The sequence below is a fragment of the Hemicordylus capensis genome, chromosome 4, assembly GCF_027244095.1.
Source record: "Hemicordylus capensis ecotype Gifberg chromosome 4, rHemCap1.1.pri, whole genome shotgun sequence".
NCBI classification, from domain to species: Eukaryota; Metazoa; Chordata; class Lepidosauria; order Squamata; family Cordylidae; genus Hemicordylus; species Hemicordylus capensis.
This window is the reverse complement of record NC_069660.1, coordinates 80426066-80443500: the sequence shown is the minus strand read 5'-3', so window position 1 is coordinate 80443500 and position 17435 is coordinate 80426066. Positions and strand designations below refer to the sequence as shown.

Below are 17435 nucleotides of genomic sequence, written 5' to 3'. Positions count from 1 at the left end.
AGCAGCTGGGGAGTTGAGGCTCCAAGAGAGTGGCTTGCCTAAGGCCACCTAGTGAGTTCATGGCACTGGAAAAATTCAAACAAGGGAAGTCTTGATTCAAGGCTTAGTCTCAGAGGCATTACATTACACCAGCTCTTTATGAATTTTAAATGAATATTCAAGCAATATCCAATCTATTAATCTGTCTCAGCTCAGGAATTATATGATTTTGATTGCAATTTAATTTAGATCTATCCGGTATCATAAGATGACTGACTGAAATGAAGGCCGATCTGCAATTTTCTCTCTCTGGATGTTTAGTGGCAATGGGAACCAAGTGCCCTACATTTGGAGTGTTTGCATGGAAAAGCATGAATATAAGGTTCTCTTTCAATCCTTTGTAGCCAGCTACTAATGCTGGTAAGATGGAAGTTGTTCCCTTCCTATAAAGCTTATTTGGAGGAGGAGGAACTGTCAAGCCATTCCTTGTCCTTAAGGTAGGGATTTGTAGGTCTCTTCAACCCACATCAAGATAAATGGCTTGCCAAAGGATGAAAACTGAAATCTTGCAGTTGAAATTGAGCAATCAGCTTGCCTCCTCCCTGGAACTGAGCAGGCAACTTGTTTTCTCAGACATCACATATTCCTGCATCTGGTTGGTTACCCAGAAGAGCCCTATTAGGTTTTTATGTTGTTGTTGTTTAAATCAAAAAAAGCTCTCAAGACAAAGGCAGAGGTAGTTTTTCTGCTCATTTTATTCAGACTTTGCGTAATGATTTATTGCTCATCTGCAAGGATTAATATTGCATTCATTAAAAATCATTCATATACAAAATAAACCTATCCCCACCTGGGTTGATGCTATAACATGCTCCCTCTGACTGAACTGAGGTGTCGCCAGGCATGAGAAGTTATTCCATGGCTTATACTGAGATGGAGCCCTTAGCTAAGGTATCTATTGACACTGCAACACAGAGGCAGACAAATGGAATGTAGGAGCCCTGCTGAGCTTCAGGAGGGACACAGACTTGGCTCCGTGTGATTAAACCAATCCAGGGAACAGCGCCTGCGGTACTAGAGCTGCAGAATTAAGAAACAAAATGACAGACAACCATTGTGGTAAGTGGCAAACAAACTGAAAGACCAGTTGAAGAGGAAGCCGAGTACACTGAGGCCAGGGCTTACTTCAGCAAGAAGGAAGATCATTTTGGCCAAACATAATTTAGAGCCACATTCTGGGAAACTGGGTTGATCAGATGAGCTGCGGGAGGGAGGAGCTTCTGCATTAAAGTCAGTCATGGGCCTGCACCACTGTGTAAAGCCTAGCTGCCATCATGCAACTGTCAAAGAGGAAGCGGGCAGCTATCTTGGACAGATTGTACATTGAGATAAAAGTAATCTACGACTTGGAAAATTATATAGCAGGCATTATGGGTGTACTAAGGTTTGGTGGCTATCAGGCTCCTCATCAAATCACAGGCTACTTATGCTCCTCAGTGAAAGACTACCGAGGAGGACCACAGTCTACCCAACCCAGTGTGGATCATACAACTGTCAGATTTAATGAACATGGGGTTCGAAATGTCATCTGTATTTACATTAAGTTTTCTGCAAAGTTACATAAAAAGACAGAAAGTTCAAGGTTGGTCATGTATTTACTATGCTTCACAATAGTGTCTGGCTTGTCACTGCTCTTTGAGGCTTCAGCACAAGTTTGAAGTGATCAGACATGGCAACATTTATTTGATTGAACCACCCTCCTTAAGCTAAATGTGTCTCTCTCTAAAGGTGCTGGGGCTTCCCCTCTTTTTCATGGAACTAAAATATGAAGTCTGGGCTGCAGTATGATCTCATAGAAGCGGTCAGTGAATCTTGTTATCTGGACAAAATACACTAGCCTACTAAGATAAGGTAATTAAATCAGAGCATTTAAAATAGCAGTGATGATGGGAAAGGATTCCATCTTCAATATTCATTTGCTACAAATGGAGCCTGAAGATGGAGATGCTTTACACAATGAATCATTTTTAATAGGATCTGAGAAGCTAAGCTGTTACATCATCCAAGCATCTCCTATGTTGTGTATATGAAGGGCTGGAGCACAGGGAAGATCATCTTGGCTCAAAGTGGTTGATCTGATTCTTAGTGATCCCCAAACAATTCTGCAATGTATTAACTGAAATATTTTGCCTTAAAATTCTCCAATTCAGGAGGAAAAAGGAATTCCCACCATGGCTTTTTAAAATATAATATTGGCTTATCTTGGCTTGATGAAAGCAAGCAAAAATAAAATCTAAAACCTCCAGAGAGGTGAAGACAGTGGATAGATAATATCCATTTCAATTAAGACTAACCCCCTAACAACTTAAGGTAAAACTGACCTTAAGCTTAGTGTAATCAGGCATGCAGCTACACATTTTATGTAGGAAAAATAGCCTAGCTGATCATAAACAGTATTTGAAATTCAGCCCCACAGAAATTAACAGAAATTTCCCCCACAAACAATTCAGACCAAGGATTAGGTATTTGTTGAATATATACCTATAACCTAGCTGGCCACAAGGTGTCAACTCTGTTCCAGTGCAGGAAAAGGAGCAATGATCTAGCAGCTAACAAATTGGGCTCATTAAGGCAATTTAGAATTTGCAGATAATTCCACACAGGAAAAATAGTACTCTTAATATTTTGCAGATATACCAACTAGAACTAAGGTGCACTGGAGACTTTTAAATTAAAAAAAAATAGTCACCACAAGAAAAGAAAAGCCCTTCATCATGAAAGGAAATCCTCCTCCTAGTAACAGAGGTGAGGAAGTGGAAATATACTGTATCAGTGGTGATGCAGCAGGGGAATCTCAGATTGTCTGCAGGGTCAGACAAAGACAGGGAAATAATATTAAAATGGAATGAGGGGCACAATAAAATCAAATTAATGAAAGAAAAAAAAATTAAACGTTTCTGAAAGTTCTTTAAAAATATTCTTGCCAAAGCTCTTGTGTAGATTATGTGGTCTGGTCTTCAGCATTATGGTCCATCAGTACCTAGAGCAGAGGAAGCCAAAGTCAAGAACTGGATATCCACACAAATCACAGCATCAACTACTAGCACTCCTGCCTTAGAGTGGAACCCTCATTTCAGCACAGTTGCTCTAGTCAGTGCAATTCCAGTCCTCCTTCGTTCAATCAATCAATAAATACATCCTGAGTTGGCAATAGTTATTTTAATTCAAGTTATTTTAATTTAATGAAACTAGAAGATTGTTATACTATGCCTGTATCTTTTGTTGTATCTACATCCCTTTATGGTCACAAACAGCCTCACAACCATCTTGGAAACTTGGACTCAATGTGTGGCAGCTGTGAAAGGCCAATTCCATGCCAGGGATCATTAGGAAAGGGATTGAAAATAAAACGGCTAATATTCATTCATTCATTCATTCATTCATTTGATTTCTATACTGCCCTTCCAAAAATGGCTCATTATCATTAATATGGTAATGCCCTTATACAAAACTATGGTGAGGCCACACCTGGAGTACTGCATACAGTTCTGGTCACCACATCTATAAGAGGACACTGTAGAACTGGAAAAGGTGCAGAAGAGGGCAACCAAGATGATTAGGGGCCTAGAGCATCTTCCTTATGAGGCAAGTCTACAACACCTGGGGCTATTTAGTTTACAACAAAGACTATAGAGGTCTATAAAATCATGCACGGTGTGAAGAAAAAGAACTCTTTCTCCCTCTCACACAACATTAGAACCAGGGATCATCCCATGAAATTGATTGCCAAGAAATTTAGGAGCAACAAATGGAAGTACTTTTTCACACAATGCATTGTGGAATTCTCTGCCACAAGATGTGGTGACAGCTAACAATGTGGATGGCTTTAAGAGGGGTTTGGAGAACTTCATGGAGGAGAGGTCTATCAATGGCTACTAGTCAGAGGGCTATAGGCCACCTCCAGTCTCAGAGGCAGGATGCCTCTGAATACCAGTTGCAGGGGAGTAACAGCAGGAGAGAGGATATGCCCTCAACTGCCTGTAGGCTTCCAGCGGCATCTGGTGGGCCACTGTGTGCAAGAGGATGCTGGACTAGATGGGCCTTGGGCCTGATCCAGCAGGGCTTTTCTTATGAAAGGCTGCTTACCAAAGACAGCCTTTTTAAGTTTTAAAGCCAAGCAAGACTTGAACTTTAATTTCCCATATCACTCAAAATCAATTACAAAACTACAGAAACCTACAATTCAAACTATGATTTGTATCTGTATCACAGGACTTCTGCTTAAGTAACTTTCAATTTCCCCTCACGGAGATAGTTACCTGTAATAGTTTGGTTTAAAGGGCCCATTTTTATTGAGTCCTAGATATTTTGCTTGATCATCCGTTAGTTCTGTCAGATGGGCATCAAATGAAGGCAGGTGTAAGCTGGCAACATATTCATCTAGAAAGAGCAAAGACAGACAGTTTACAAGAGTAGATTATAAAAGCCTCCACTTTCCTGTACACTTTAACGGAACAAAGACATCTTTGAGAAGAAGCTAATCCTGAAAGGTGTTCTCACCAGTTCTAAATGCAACATAAAGCCAAATTGCAGGTCTAGCAGAGCAAATCTATAGTTCTTTCTATTAAGGTCAAATAGAGATTGTATGGACACTAGGGCAGTACATAAGTAGAGTATTTTCTTGGCTTTGTGCTGCAGCATTCAGACTTGGAACTTTAGAAAGGTATGAAGTTTCTAGACTGAAGTCACTGATGAGACTGGTTATAATGGGAGAGACAGCATAACCTTGGAATCTACTATTCCACACTCAATCCATATTAAACAGATGTTTTGATTTTATAGTTCTTGCCAGAAGCACAGCAGATTCTTATCCCTTGTGTTTTTCATATTCAAGTCATCCCATCAATGTACTGGTAGGGAGAAATAGTAATACTATATTAGAGAACCCTGCAGAGTACAGATAGAATTTCCATTTAGGAGAATAATCAGGTACTATGTAGTCCCTGTTAGTGAATTTCACATTTTCATTTTGCTGCAGACACATAACATTTGATTTTTAGATTTATTTCCCACCTTGAGATATACCCATGTAGGAACATCAATTGGTTATATCCTCAGGTTTACCATCAATCACAGCAATAAACTACAACAGATCAAACAAGGTGCATTGCAAATGTACATTATGACAATTATCCAGTGTCTAAAAGGCCATTTGAAAAGTGAGGTAACCCCACACTGGTCAACATATTACAAATAAGGATTCTGCCATTTATTTCTCACCCATCTTTTTAGGCAGTAGGTACACATCTTGTTTGTATCGTCCCTCAGGAGCATTGTAAAGTTCAATCAGAGCCAGAGCCTATAAAGATCAGAGAGGGAGGGAGAGAGAGAGTGGAAGTAACAACTGCAGACTTTATTCATTCTTTCCAGCACATACTGAAAAATCATTAATGTGGTTTTGACATGCCTGGAGGCTAACCTATTAGCTGGTAAAGTAAAGTGTGCCGTCAAGTCAATTTTGATTCCTGGCGCCCACAGAGCCCTGTGGTTGTCTTTGGTAGAATACAGGAGGGGTTTACCATGGCCTCCTCCCGCGCAGTATGAGATGATGCCTTTCAGCATCTTCCTATATCACTGCTGCCCGATATAGGTGTTTCTGGGGAACATACCAGTGGGGATTCAAACCAGCAACCTTCTGCTTGTTAGTCAAGCATTTCCCCACTGCGCCACTTAAGGTGGTCTATTAGCCTGTAATAAGGTATTTAGAGGATCAACATCTCCATGCTTTTAGGGAAATTAACACATTTTCTAAAAGCTTACCAAGCTGAAGTGAGGGTTTGTTGGAACACAATAAACCAAGTTAATTGAAAGGGAAACTGACTGTATAACTTTGTGGGTTCAAAATGAAAATATGAGATAGGAAAATGCGATATTTCACACCTCCACCACAATTCCTAAACGTTGTTGCATAGCTTATTTTATTGGAGAGATTGGGCCTTCCAACCTCCCTGTATTATGCATGAACATTCAAATGTGTGTATCAATCAATCTTTATTACGGTCCTAGACCAGCACAAGAATAAAAAGCATACAAGGGCATGGAAAAAACATCAAATACTAAAAATGCATCACAATAGCCAGTTACTGCCCTACAATAAAATTGTGTTATATGTTTAAACTATAAAATATACTAAAAGGTAAAAGTGGGACAGCTAAAAATAAGGGAAAGTAGTTAATAAGACTAATAAAACAAATAAAACAACTAACTAATATAAACAATTTGATACAATCTATATAAAAATTGGTCTATAGGGGAATACAACTCTAACGGAATGTCTAATAGAATGAAGGTAAAACATAGTTAAATATATAAGTACATATATAACTATAAGTTAAAGGCAACTAAGATAGTAAAAATACTTAAAAATACATGTTAGAATAAATTAGTCAGTAGTTAAAATCACGGTTTATGGACTGGCAGTCAGGGTCCGACGGATCTTGCATGCTGCTGCGCAGAACCTAGCAACATTGTACGTGAAGGTTCGCTTTTCATCCGAGAGCAGCATCTTACCGTAGACTTGACTGGAGCGGCCAGGGTAGTTGCAAAGCAGAGGAAGTATGAGCCTCTCCCGGCTATCTTTATAAAATGGACAATTCAAGAGTATGTGTTCAGTGGTTTCCACCTCCCCAGAAGCACAGGGGCAGAGCCTTTCCGTAAATGAGATCTTCCTATATTTACCTTCCAAAACAGCAGATGGAAGGGCATGACAGCAGGTGAGGGTGAACGTCCTTCTGTGGCTGGATATTTCCAGCTGGGTAAGATATGTAGGGGGGGATACCGTGAACCTAGAGCTGTCCAAGGCCTGATAGCCAGGAACCATGCTTAGATCCACCTGACGTTCTGTATCCAGGCCCCTCTGTTTGATGGCCATTTTCGCTTTGTCACTGCCCATAGCAAGGAGGTGAGACGGGGAGAGGCCCAATAGTGCCACTTTATTATCAACTGCCTGCTTCCATGATGATTGGAAATTGTCCTGCAGTGTTAATGGGGTCAGACCCTGTGGGCAAAGAGCTAGTTTGAGCCAGTGATTGAGAGCAGTCATCCAAACTTTAGCCTCAAATTTTATCATGCCACTTTCCAGATGCAGAGTGGCACTGGAGATACAGCTAGGCACCTGTAAGGCCGCTCTTAGGAATTTAGACTGGACACGCTCGTATATACTAAAGTTAGAGGGGGAACCTGGGTGGGCATCATAGAGTAATTGTGCCAGCAGCCTGGCTTCATATAGTCTGAGTGCTGCAGGTACATAATGACCACCTCTAGTTTGAAGAAACCTCAAGATGGTAGCGGTGCTCCTCTGCCGCTAGGGTGTGTTCACAGTGGGCCTTTCATATGCCAGAGGCCTGGAGGACCACCCCCATATATGTAAAACAGGTGACCTGTCCAATTCTATGGCCATCATTCCAACAGTGGATCTTTGGTCTTCTGGCGAAGGACATGATCTTAGTTTTTTGGTAACTTATTTCAAGTTGTTCATCTTTGCAATACTGTGACAAAGCCACCAGCGCCCTTCTGAGGCCTATAGGGGTCCTTGAGAGGATTGTAGCATCATCAGCATAGAGTAGGATGGAGATGGATGATTTCAGCCAACTTGGGAGGGTGGAAATCAGTTGTTCAGAAAGCTCACCATAGCACTGATGTAAAAATTAAACAGAAGTGGGGCTAGGATACAGCCTTGTTTGACTCCCTTCTGGGTTGGTACAGGGTTTGTGAGGTGTCTTTGAGGGCTATATCTCACTCTGAGTGTTGTATCAGTGTGGAAGGCGTAGATTAGAAAAAGCAGATGTCAATCTATTGTGGTAGATTCAAGCTTTCCCCATAGCTTAACTCAGAGTAGATAGAGTCAAATGCGGCCTTAGGGTTTATGAAGGCAGCATACAGGGAGGAGGAGTTATTAGAGGAAAAATTTTCAATGAGATGTTGGAGCACCAGGCACTGGTCAGATGTAGATCCGTCTTCCCTAAAACCTGCTTGTTCGTCCACCAACACTACTTCTTGTTCTAGCCAGTCCTTGAATTTCTCATATATGCGTCTGGCATACAGCTTGCTGATGGTATTGAGCAGACTAATTGGCCTATAATTGGCAGGGTCATCCCTGTGTCCCTTTTTGAATATGGGGACAATGATCGCCAACCCCCAATCCCTGAGAATGCGACCTTGGGAGTCAATATTAATTGTAAACCGCCCTGAGCCAGCTCGGAAGGGCAGTATAAAAACTGAATAAATAAATAATAAATAAATAAATAATATGTGTAAATAACGATACCAGAACTGGGGCCCACCCAGGTTAAAAAGCCCAGGTTACTTTTTATAAGATCCACAGGGATAAGGTCTTCCCCTGGGGCCTCAAATGTGTGTATGTGCAACACTAATCCAAACAAGACAGAAGTGCTCTTGGTCAGTAGGAAAGCTGATCCCAGGAATGGTGATACAGCCCATTTGAGATGGGGAACACTCTCTCTGAAAACCCAGGTTTGTTCCTCAGGGTTGTATGGGAGCAGGTGCTCTTCAGGTTCCTTGAACCCATGCCATTTAAATGTCCTGTTTGATCTAAAGGGGAAGCTCTGCTCCGAGTTCGTCTCTCATCAGGAATATAGTTGGTGGTTACACAGTACAGGGACTTCCAAAGTCTGGTCACCACAGCCAAGAATTCCCAAGAGGCCAATCTGCCCACCCCTGATCTTGGACTTTTTTTTTTAAAGATAGTCTTTCATTCGTGCTTTTGATTTCATGTTTTGCCTAGCTCTTCTGCTGTCTATTTTATGATGCTTTAAAAAATGTTAGCTGAATTTAAGTTGTTTTTATATATTGTTGTGATCTGCTTTGAGGACTAATGCTAAAAAGTAGCATTAAAATTTTAGAAGCTCAGCTACATAAACATACATTCCATCTATTTGTTTCCAATGGGTTTTAGCCTCTCCACACTGAAAACTATGTTTTCCAAGGCACATATGAAAATAGTATACTGGCATGCCACAGTGGGGCAGCTGTGAAAAAGTCAAAGTCTATGCTAGGGATCATTAGGGGGGAAAACAAAAACAAAACTGTTATAACAATGCGATTATACAAATCTATAATGCAACCACATTTGGAATATTATGTACAGTTCTGGTCGCTGCATCTCAGGAAGGATATTGCAGAGCTGGAAAAAGTATACAAGAGGGCAACCACAATGATCAGGGTGCTGGAGCATGTGAGAAAAGGCAACAGTGTTTGGGACTTTTTTAAGTCTAGAAAAAAGGCAACCGGGGCAGGGGCATGACTGAGGGTTATAAAACTATGCATTATGTGAATAAAGAGGATTCAGATAAGTTTTTCTCTCACTCACAACATTAGAACCATGGATCATCCAATGAAACTGACTGACAGGAGATTTAAGATGGGCAAAATGAAGTAGTTCTTCACAACAGCACATAATGGAATTTCCTGCCACAAAACATGGTGATGGCCACTAGCGTAGGTGTATTTAGAAAGGATAGGATTTAGACAAATTCACAGAAACAAGTACAGGAGAATGTCATTTTACGTAGAAACTATATCTGCGATTTCACAGGTGTCTGATTGACACCCAGTTTGATTATCCACTGACATAAAATAGTTAAAACCCACGTATCCACCGTTCCTAGAAAGCTGCAAGTGACTTCAGAGGTCATTTCTGGCTGCCATTTTGTCCATGGGAGCCATTCCCATAGAATAATTCGTTATCCACAGTTTCATTATCTCTGGTAATATGCGGGAATGGAACCCGCGTGGATAATGAGGTCCACCTGTATATCAATGGCTACCAATTGGTTTCTGGGCAAAATACAAAGTGCTAGTTTTAACTTAGAAAGCCCTAAACAGCTTAGGCCCTGGGTACTTAAGAGAGCATCTTCTTCACTATGAGCCACACTACCCACTGAGGTCATCTGAGGAGATGACCATCTCCAGTTACCACCAACTTGTCTGGTGGCTACACAGAGACAGGCCTTCTTGGTTACTGCCCCAAGATTGTAGAATGTGCTCTCTGTTGAGATACGATCCTCTCCATCTCTGGCAATTTTTAAAAAACACCTGAAAACCCATCTTTCCACCCAAGATTTCCCAGATTTTTAAAACTGTCTGTTTTAATTTTATGGTTGATTTTAAATTGTTGGATTGTTTTAAATTTTTATATGTGTTTTAATTGTTTTATGTTAACCACCCAGAGATGAAAGTTTGGGCGGTATAGAAGTTTGATACATACATACATACATACATACATACAATGCTACCTCCAGGTTCAGAAGCAGTATGTAGCTGAGTATGCCTCTGAATACCAGTTGCAGAGGTGCAATAGTGGGAGAGGGAAAATACCTTCACTTGCTTATGGGTTTTTCAGAGGCATCTGACCAGTCACTGTGGGAAACTGGATGCTTGACTAGACAGGACTAATCTTGTGGTGGGGCAGAGAGCTGGTATTGTGCCAGTGAGCATGATTTGCCCCCTTTGCTAAGCAGGGCCTGCCTTGATTTGCAATTGGATGAGTGACTACATGTGATTATAAGATATTAGGGGATGGGGCCATAGCTCAATGGAAAAGCATCTGCAGAATGCAGAAAGTCCCAGCTCCACTCCCTGGTATCTCCAGGTAGGGCTGTGTGAGACTCCTGCCTGAAACCATGGCGAACTGCTGCTAGTCAGTGTAGACAATACTGAGATAGATGAATCAATAGTCTGTGGCTTGGTGAAAGCCAGCTTCCTATGCTCCTCAGCTTGATTCAGCAGGGCTCTCCTTATAGTATTGTTCAGGCTTCTTTTTTAAAAAGAAGAAGGGTAAGAGAATTTGCAGCAGATGTATGTATTCATTTGTCTATGGGTTCTCTGTTTAAGGGCAGAATCGGGCATCTTGAGAACACTGACAATTCCTTAAAAGTGTGAAGTGCCATTATGATTGCAGTGAAAATCCTGGAACACCTATGGACAGGGCACAGGAAAAGCTCAAAAATTAGATGAGAGCTAGGGCTTCCTGGAGTTCCAGGATAGGGTTTCAGCAACTTGCTTAACTCCCTATCCCCCTACCATGCTTACCTATAAAACTATAAAAGGTTTTGGCTATTTAAAATTTTTTTCACACATAAGATTATCAAAAGTTTGCATTCTTCATCTGAGGCATCCTCCAAATCCTTGTCTCTCCCCTGCCCTGGCAACAAATCATCTGAAATTGTTAGCTGGTAATCCGAGAATGCACTTTCTTGGCTGTGGCACCGCACATATGCAATGCCATTCCCAGAAAAGCTTGCCTGGCACCAGGAGTGTGCACGGAACCGGCTGGTCCAGTTTGGTTTGAGTCCAAACTGGACTGGGCCAGTTTGGTCCGGCACCCCTTGAACCCACCCACCCCCAGTTTGGTTCGGGGGAGGGGGTTTCGTGAACTTAAAAAAAAAACACCTTACTCCCTCTGGGGGAGGTGCTCCAAGGTGGCGGTTGGTGGTAGGGGGTCTGTGAAGCTTCCCCCTCTCCCCATTGGCCTCCCTTCCTTCTAAAACCAGCCCGTTTGGCTGTTTCCCGCCAGTGTGGTGGCGATTTTAGTGGCTGCTGTGCCTACGCAATGGGCCCGTGTGGCCCGGGTCATGCCAAGCCATGCGAGGCCCATTGTGCAGGCCCAGCAGCCTCCAAAATGGCCACAGGCTGAAGAACAGCCGGACAGGCCAGTTTTAGAAGAGAGGCTGGGCGGGGGAGGGGGGAATCTCCACAGCCCCCTGCCACCTTGGAGAACCCCTCCAGAAGGGGTAAGTTTAAAAAATGTTTTAAATTTAAAAACAAAAACAAAAAAACCACACCTGCAAACCCCCTGAACAGGCCGGCTGGTGGGGTGTGTGTGTGTTTCCATCTGGGGTCAGACTGAACAGGGTGTTGTTCAGTTCGACCCCGAACTGTCAAATTGAACCGGTTCGACGTTGAACCTGTCTGCACATCCCTACCCAGCACTAACCTTCATACCTTTTCAACACCACACACACAAAAAGTATCTGCTTTGGCATTCCTGTATGTTTTATAACAAGTTTTAGCACTGCTTTATGGCTTATGCTGGATTTTAATAACTCTGGCTACTTTTGTGATTTTTACTGCTCTTTTGCAGGATTTAATTCTGCTTTAAACTTTATGCTGCCCTAAGTTTTGTCACTGAAGAGAAACTTATGAAGCTAAACAAATAAATGGTTTCTTAGTTATGCTATAGATCACCTGACTCTGTTACCCATATGCTTCTCATCCTCTGTTTTTCTACTTTCGCTAGGTTTTGGGCCCCCAAATTCCACATATTATGCATTAACCTTTAATGGAGGCCAAATTTGGGTACAGAATTTATGGCTGTCTTTTTTTACATTTACATCCCACTCTTCCTTCAATATACATGGTTATATTTATCCTTACAATAACCCTGCGATGCAAGTTAGGCTGAGAGATATGACTGGCTCAGAGTCACCCAGTGAGTTTCATGTCTGGGTGGGGATTTAAACTTGGGTCTCCCTGGTCCTAATGCAACATTATCATTACACCACAACAGCTCAATTTGTAATATTTAATACTATTAATTTAAACTGACAGGCAAAGCATAGTTCAAAAGATACGCTTTTGCTCAGACTTAAGCAGCTGGAAAACTAGCATAGGCACCGATATCTTCTGCTTACATTTCCCAACCTTAAGAACACAAAACATTACAAACAGGACACAAGGCACAGAGGCCTGCAGGCTAAGGATTTCGCAGTTACACACCTGAGTAGTAGCTGTGATAGACAGAACAAAGGTAGGAACAGTTGAACAGCTCAGATTGAGAAGTCGTCCCTAGAATGACAGGATAGGGGGGGAAACAATCTTGAGAAATCACCATATGGCAAGCACAGATGGAGCCATGTAAATTATGCACAATATTTCAGATTAAAAATACTTTTAAAAACCTTCTCATCAGCAGTTCCAAGAGAGATCTGGGAATATCAGAAGCCATGCTCCTAGTTGAACTCTTTTAGACATGACAGACTTGTAATATGCCTAAGTAGTTTGGATGTGTCTAGGTATAACCACCACATATGTTACCAGATGAAGGTAACTTTTCTCAATAAAAGAATCACTTCACTTGTTAAAATCTGTACTGAACCCAAAAGGACAGGAATGGTTTAGCAGAAAAAAAGTTATGTTCTAATTCGCAGAAAGTTTGAGACCTCCCCAAATCAACATCCCCACTTGTTTGTCTAACACAGGATCTCTGGCTATATCACATCATCTGGTGTGGTTTCTGCTTTACAGCAAACACCCCCCTTCATCTCCTTCTCCCAGTCTTATATTCTCTTCCCAGCACAATGGCTTGTCCTTGCTTGCATTGTACCTAGCCAAAACGGATGCCCACATCTTTTAATCCAGATCTTTTAATCTGGAACTTGAAAAGCAGCTAGAAACACCTTATAATGTCATCTATATACAGTAGCTTCCATTTAGGCCTTCCTGGACATACCTCAGCTAGGAGCACAACTCGCTTGCCATCAGGCCAGATTATATGGTCCACCTGAGAACGTACACGCTCCCAGGTCAGCTCTGGAGTACGAAGACTAGCCTGAAAGAGGAAAGAGTGAGACAAAGTTCAGCCACCAGGCTTTGTTAAACAAGCTGGAAGAGTAATTACATTTAATAGAAGCTCACCACATCAATTTCAGTGTTGGAATGTCCCATATTACATACAATGCAGCTATTCTTCATACGGTCCAAGTGTTCCCTAGTCACCACATTCTTATTGCCTAAAATGAAAAGACACTGCTGAGGCCAGATTTGAACTGTTATATGTTCCCTAAAGCTAAAGCTGTAATTTCAAAGCTGCATGTGGAACAGATCAGCCAGTGATACAGCTTACATTTCCCGTGTATCTCCAGAAAATCTGAGATCTACTTACACACTGAACTCTGAGTAGGAAAATACTTTCTGATCAAACATAAATATTACCTTGTTAGTGGACAAGAAGACAGAACTGGAAGAATCTTGGGACTGGGAATAAATAATATGACTACATACACATATTCTCTCTGGCCCTCTCAGACTGCTTTACCTGTGCAGGTTATCACCACATCCACCTGGCGAATGACTTCATTGAGCTTCACTACCCGAAACCCATCCATACTGCCAAAAAGAAGGACAGACAGTAAATGACCACAGCAATGAGAAACCAAACAGGGATATTCAAGCTGCTCTGACCATGTAAAAACCAAACACTCAGTTCCTCCAAGTCTGATGTAAACTTAGATCTGCCACTGCCAATGTTACAGTGAAACTGTGTACCAAGTGCTCTTCCATGATTATTTAAAATGTATTGCTTTTTAACAGTCCACTTTCATGAAGTACCCTATAACTGCAGTTCTCAGCAAGTTTTCACTTATGAAAGAAACAATGGCAACTGGAATGTGAGGAGATATTAGATGATAAATCTTTGATGCAAAGGACCATTTATGGTCATTTTGCTTTTCTTGAACATTAGATAACAGAAATACAAGAATATTTTAACTAAAGTTTTATAAGAACTGGGTCTCTGTTCCCTTAAAAAGAAAATGTTATTAAAGTATAGGCCAACACCTGTTTGGCTCTATTTGGAAGAACAGGGGTGATCAAAGAGGAACATTTCTTGAACAATTCAAAGTTCTTGGGCTCAAAACATTTCTTATGGATGCCTCACTTCCACCTCATCCCCTTCAGCACAGATACAAATTTCATGGGTGTTACTGAAAATACTGATATTATCTGGAACAGCAGTAGTAGCAGAAGAAACTGAGGATCAGAATACCAGCCCAGAACAAATATCAGATTAAATCACAGGACATTGCCCTATTGCACACTGAAGCAATTCCTATGCCTTGCATGAGACAGAAAAAGAATGTACACCTATTTCCCAAGATTTGTGGCAGCCCTGAAAAAAGGATGACTTGATTATGTGATAGTCTGAAGAGAAACAGGAATTTGTAGGACAGAAGAGAACACCTTCAGAGGTACATAGATGATCTATAATATCTGTTTAAAATGCTCTTAAAAAGTCAATTAGAGAGAACATCACATCCCATGAAGTAACTATGAAGTAGTCAAGTGGCAAATCTGGTTAGATGTTACCATTTCTATACATGGTAATGGGTAGTGCCCTTTATTCTATCCTGGTTGGCCACTGTGTGAAACAGGATGCTGGACTAGATGGGCCTTGGGCCCGATCTAGCAGGGCTGTTCTTATGTTCTTAAGATCAGACGACTGATTGGTGCTGGAGCTCTTCATGACTATCCTTCTTGCTGGCTATCTACTGTTCTGTTTAAAAGAAGGTTGCCTGAAAGTTCATTGCTCCCTCTTGTCTAATATTCTTCATATGTTGACAAATGTGCCTAAGTGAATTGTTCATCAGCCACCATTATTAATCAACACAGTCATCTTTTCAGACTAATGAGGTTATTAATTTAGGTATGGAGCTTGAGGGCACAACTCAGTGGCATATATTGATGGAGCCCTCAAAGCAGTACCTAACATTTGAGCACAGGAGATGGAAGATCCCCTGAAGATGTCTATCTTCTTATGAAGATAGCTTTTGATTGTGAGGTTCTGTGTAGAGGAAGGCTCTTCTTTAGCAGACTGACTTCATTTCAACCTTCTGAAGTGGCCCAAAGAAAACAGCAAACAGTAAGAGAAGAGGCTAGTGTTCTCAGACAGCAGTATTTGCAATACCTCATCTCTTACCAGGCTTGAAGAGCACAGATGGGGTCAATCTCTGTGATGTAAACTATGGCTCCTAGGGCTTTCAGAGCTGCACAGCATCCCTTTCCAACCTGCAATACACATGAACAGCAGTCACAAAATCAAAAGAAAAACAAGAATCTCTTGTGACAACTTAAACACAAGATCATTTACTGTGGGATAAGCTTTTGTGTTCACGCCAGACGCATGAAGCGCAAGTGGGCCAAAAAAGCTGTGAAATGTAGGTCTGTGGCATTTCTACATACAACTCAAATGTATGTGAGCACAGCATTCTTTGATCTACAGGGAATCAGTAAACACAAATGACCACCTTACCATGTGAGAAACATGGGGAATTCCGAATGTTTCTTAAATATGTACTAAACTGCAGCAACACCAATTCAAAGGTAATTTCTGTAGCAGTCCATTGGGAACTGTTGTCCAAAGACATTACTTCTACCTATCCCTCCGTGCATTGCTGCAGTACCTTATTATTGCTTCTCGATTCTCTCTTTATAGAAATAAGATGGTTTATTCTGTCCTCAGTCTTAAAAGTTAACTTGTACTAATGTTGCTTCCATGGATTTTTAACTATTATGCAATGTTTAAAGTATTTTCTTGTTCATTTTAAATTATCTATGGTACACATGTGCACAGCCTCAGCAAACAAAGAATAAAAATCTGAGGACCCCTACACCGCCCCCAAATTCATTTAACAGATTAAAATAAAGATTAATCATACTTGTATGCACTTGCACTTCAGGGATCTGACAGTAGGGATGTGCACGAACCGGTTTGGTGCTCCTTTTATGGAGCATTGGACCGGTTTGGAAGTCCAGCGTTCGAGCTGGTTCAGAGGCGGTGGGGGGAGCCTTTAAGGAGCAGGAAGGGTATCCTTACCTGCCCTGCCGCTTTCCCCCTGCTGACGATCTCCCCAAAGCCACTGGCGCAGGGCTGCAGCATACCTTCTTGCAGCCCCAGTCAGCATCGTACTGGAAGTGGCTGATGCACGTGCACATGTGCGTCAGCCACTTCCGGTATGACACTGACAGTCAGCGTCATACTGGAAGCAGCTGATTGGGGCTGCATGGAGGTATGCTACAGCCCTGCACTGGCAGTTTGGGGTAAAGCAGCGGGGTAGGTAAGGGCACTCTCCCTGCCCCTTAAATTATACCCACCCACCCACCCCCGCTCCTGGGAGTTCGTGCACATCCCTATCCAACAGTACTGTTGGGTTTTTTATTTTTTGTTTTTAAAGCAAAGAAACATTGTTCCACACCAGAGGTGTGCACAAAACACACTTTGTGTTCCGAGCATGGAATGGAATGCAAAATGCGCAAAACATTCTGTTGGAACAACCATGTAAAGGAACGACCCCTGTTCCGCCACCATTTTGGATTCCAAAATGGTGCCCTGACCAGGGTCAGAACAATTCACATTGCGTTGGAATGATCCGAACTTGGAACGGGACCTTTTAAAAAGAGTGTTCTGTTCTGAGCTCAAAACGGCCTGTTTTTAGGCAGAACGTTCCAACCTCGGAACATTCTGCACATCCCTATTCCATACACCAAAACATAAATGAAAAACTAAATTACCTCACCATAGATAAATCTTTCAACATATATAAACACAATATATGGGTAGAATGGTGTAACATGAACACAATTCACAAAAGACAGGGTTGGCA

General features: G+C 41.7%; 1 protein-coding gene across 3 annotated transcripts in view; it reads right to left on the bottom strand.

Moving 5' to 3' along the window:
* Positions 1-716: 716 nt before the first annotated feature.
* The window catches only part of AHCYL1 (adenosylhomocysteinase like 1), a 77069-nt gene continuing 60350 nt past the window's right edge, over positions 717-17435 (bottom strand). The window contains exons 10-18 of one of the 3 annotated variants that reach the window (XM_053246591.1): positions 15752-15840; positions 14093-14163; positions 13693-13787; positions 13508-13606; positions 12775-12843; positions 5260-5338; positions 4299-4419; positions 2964-3019; positions 717-1059 (exon numbers count right to left, since the gene is read on the bottom strand). In XM_053246591.1, coding sequence (XP_053102566.1) covers positions 3013-3019; positions 4299-4419; positions 5260-5338; positions 12775-12843; positions 13508-13606; positions 13693-13787; positions 14093-14163; positions 15752-15840 — 630 coding nt within the window. In that variant the 3' untranslated portion in view covers positions 717-1059; positions 2964-3012. Of the gene's footprint in view, positions 3020-4294; positions 4420-5259; positions 5339-12774; positions 12844-13507; positions 13607-13692; positions 13788-14092; positions 14164-15751; positions 15841-17435 lie in introns of those variants that run through there. The other 2 variants (XM_053246590.1, XM_053246592.1) reach the window with 2 other exon arrangements.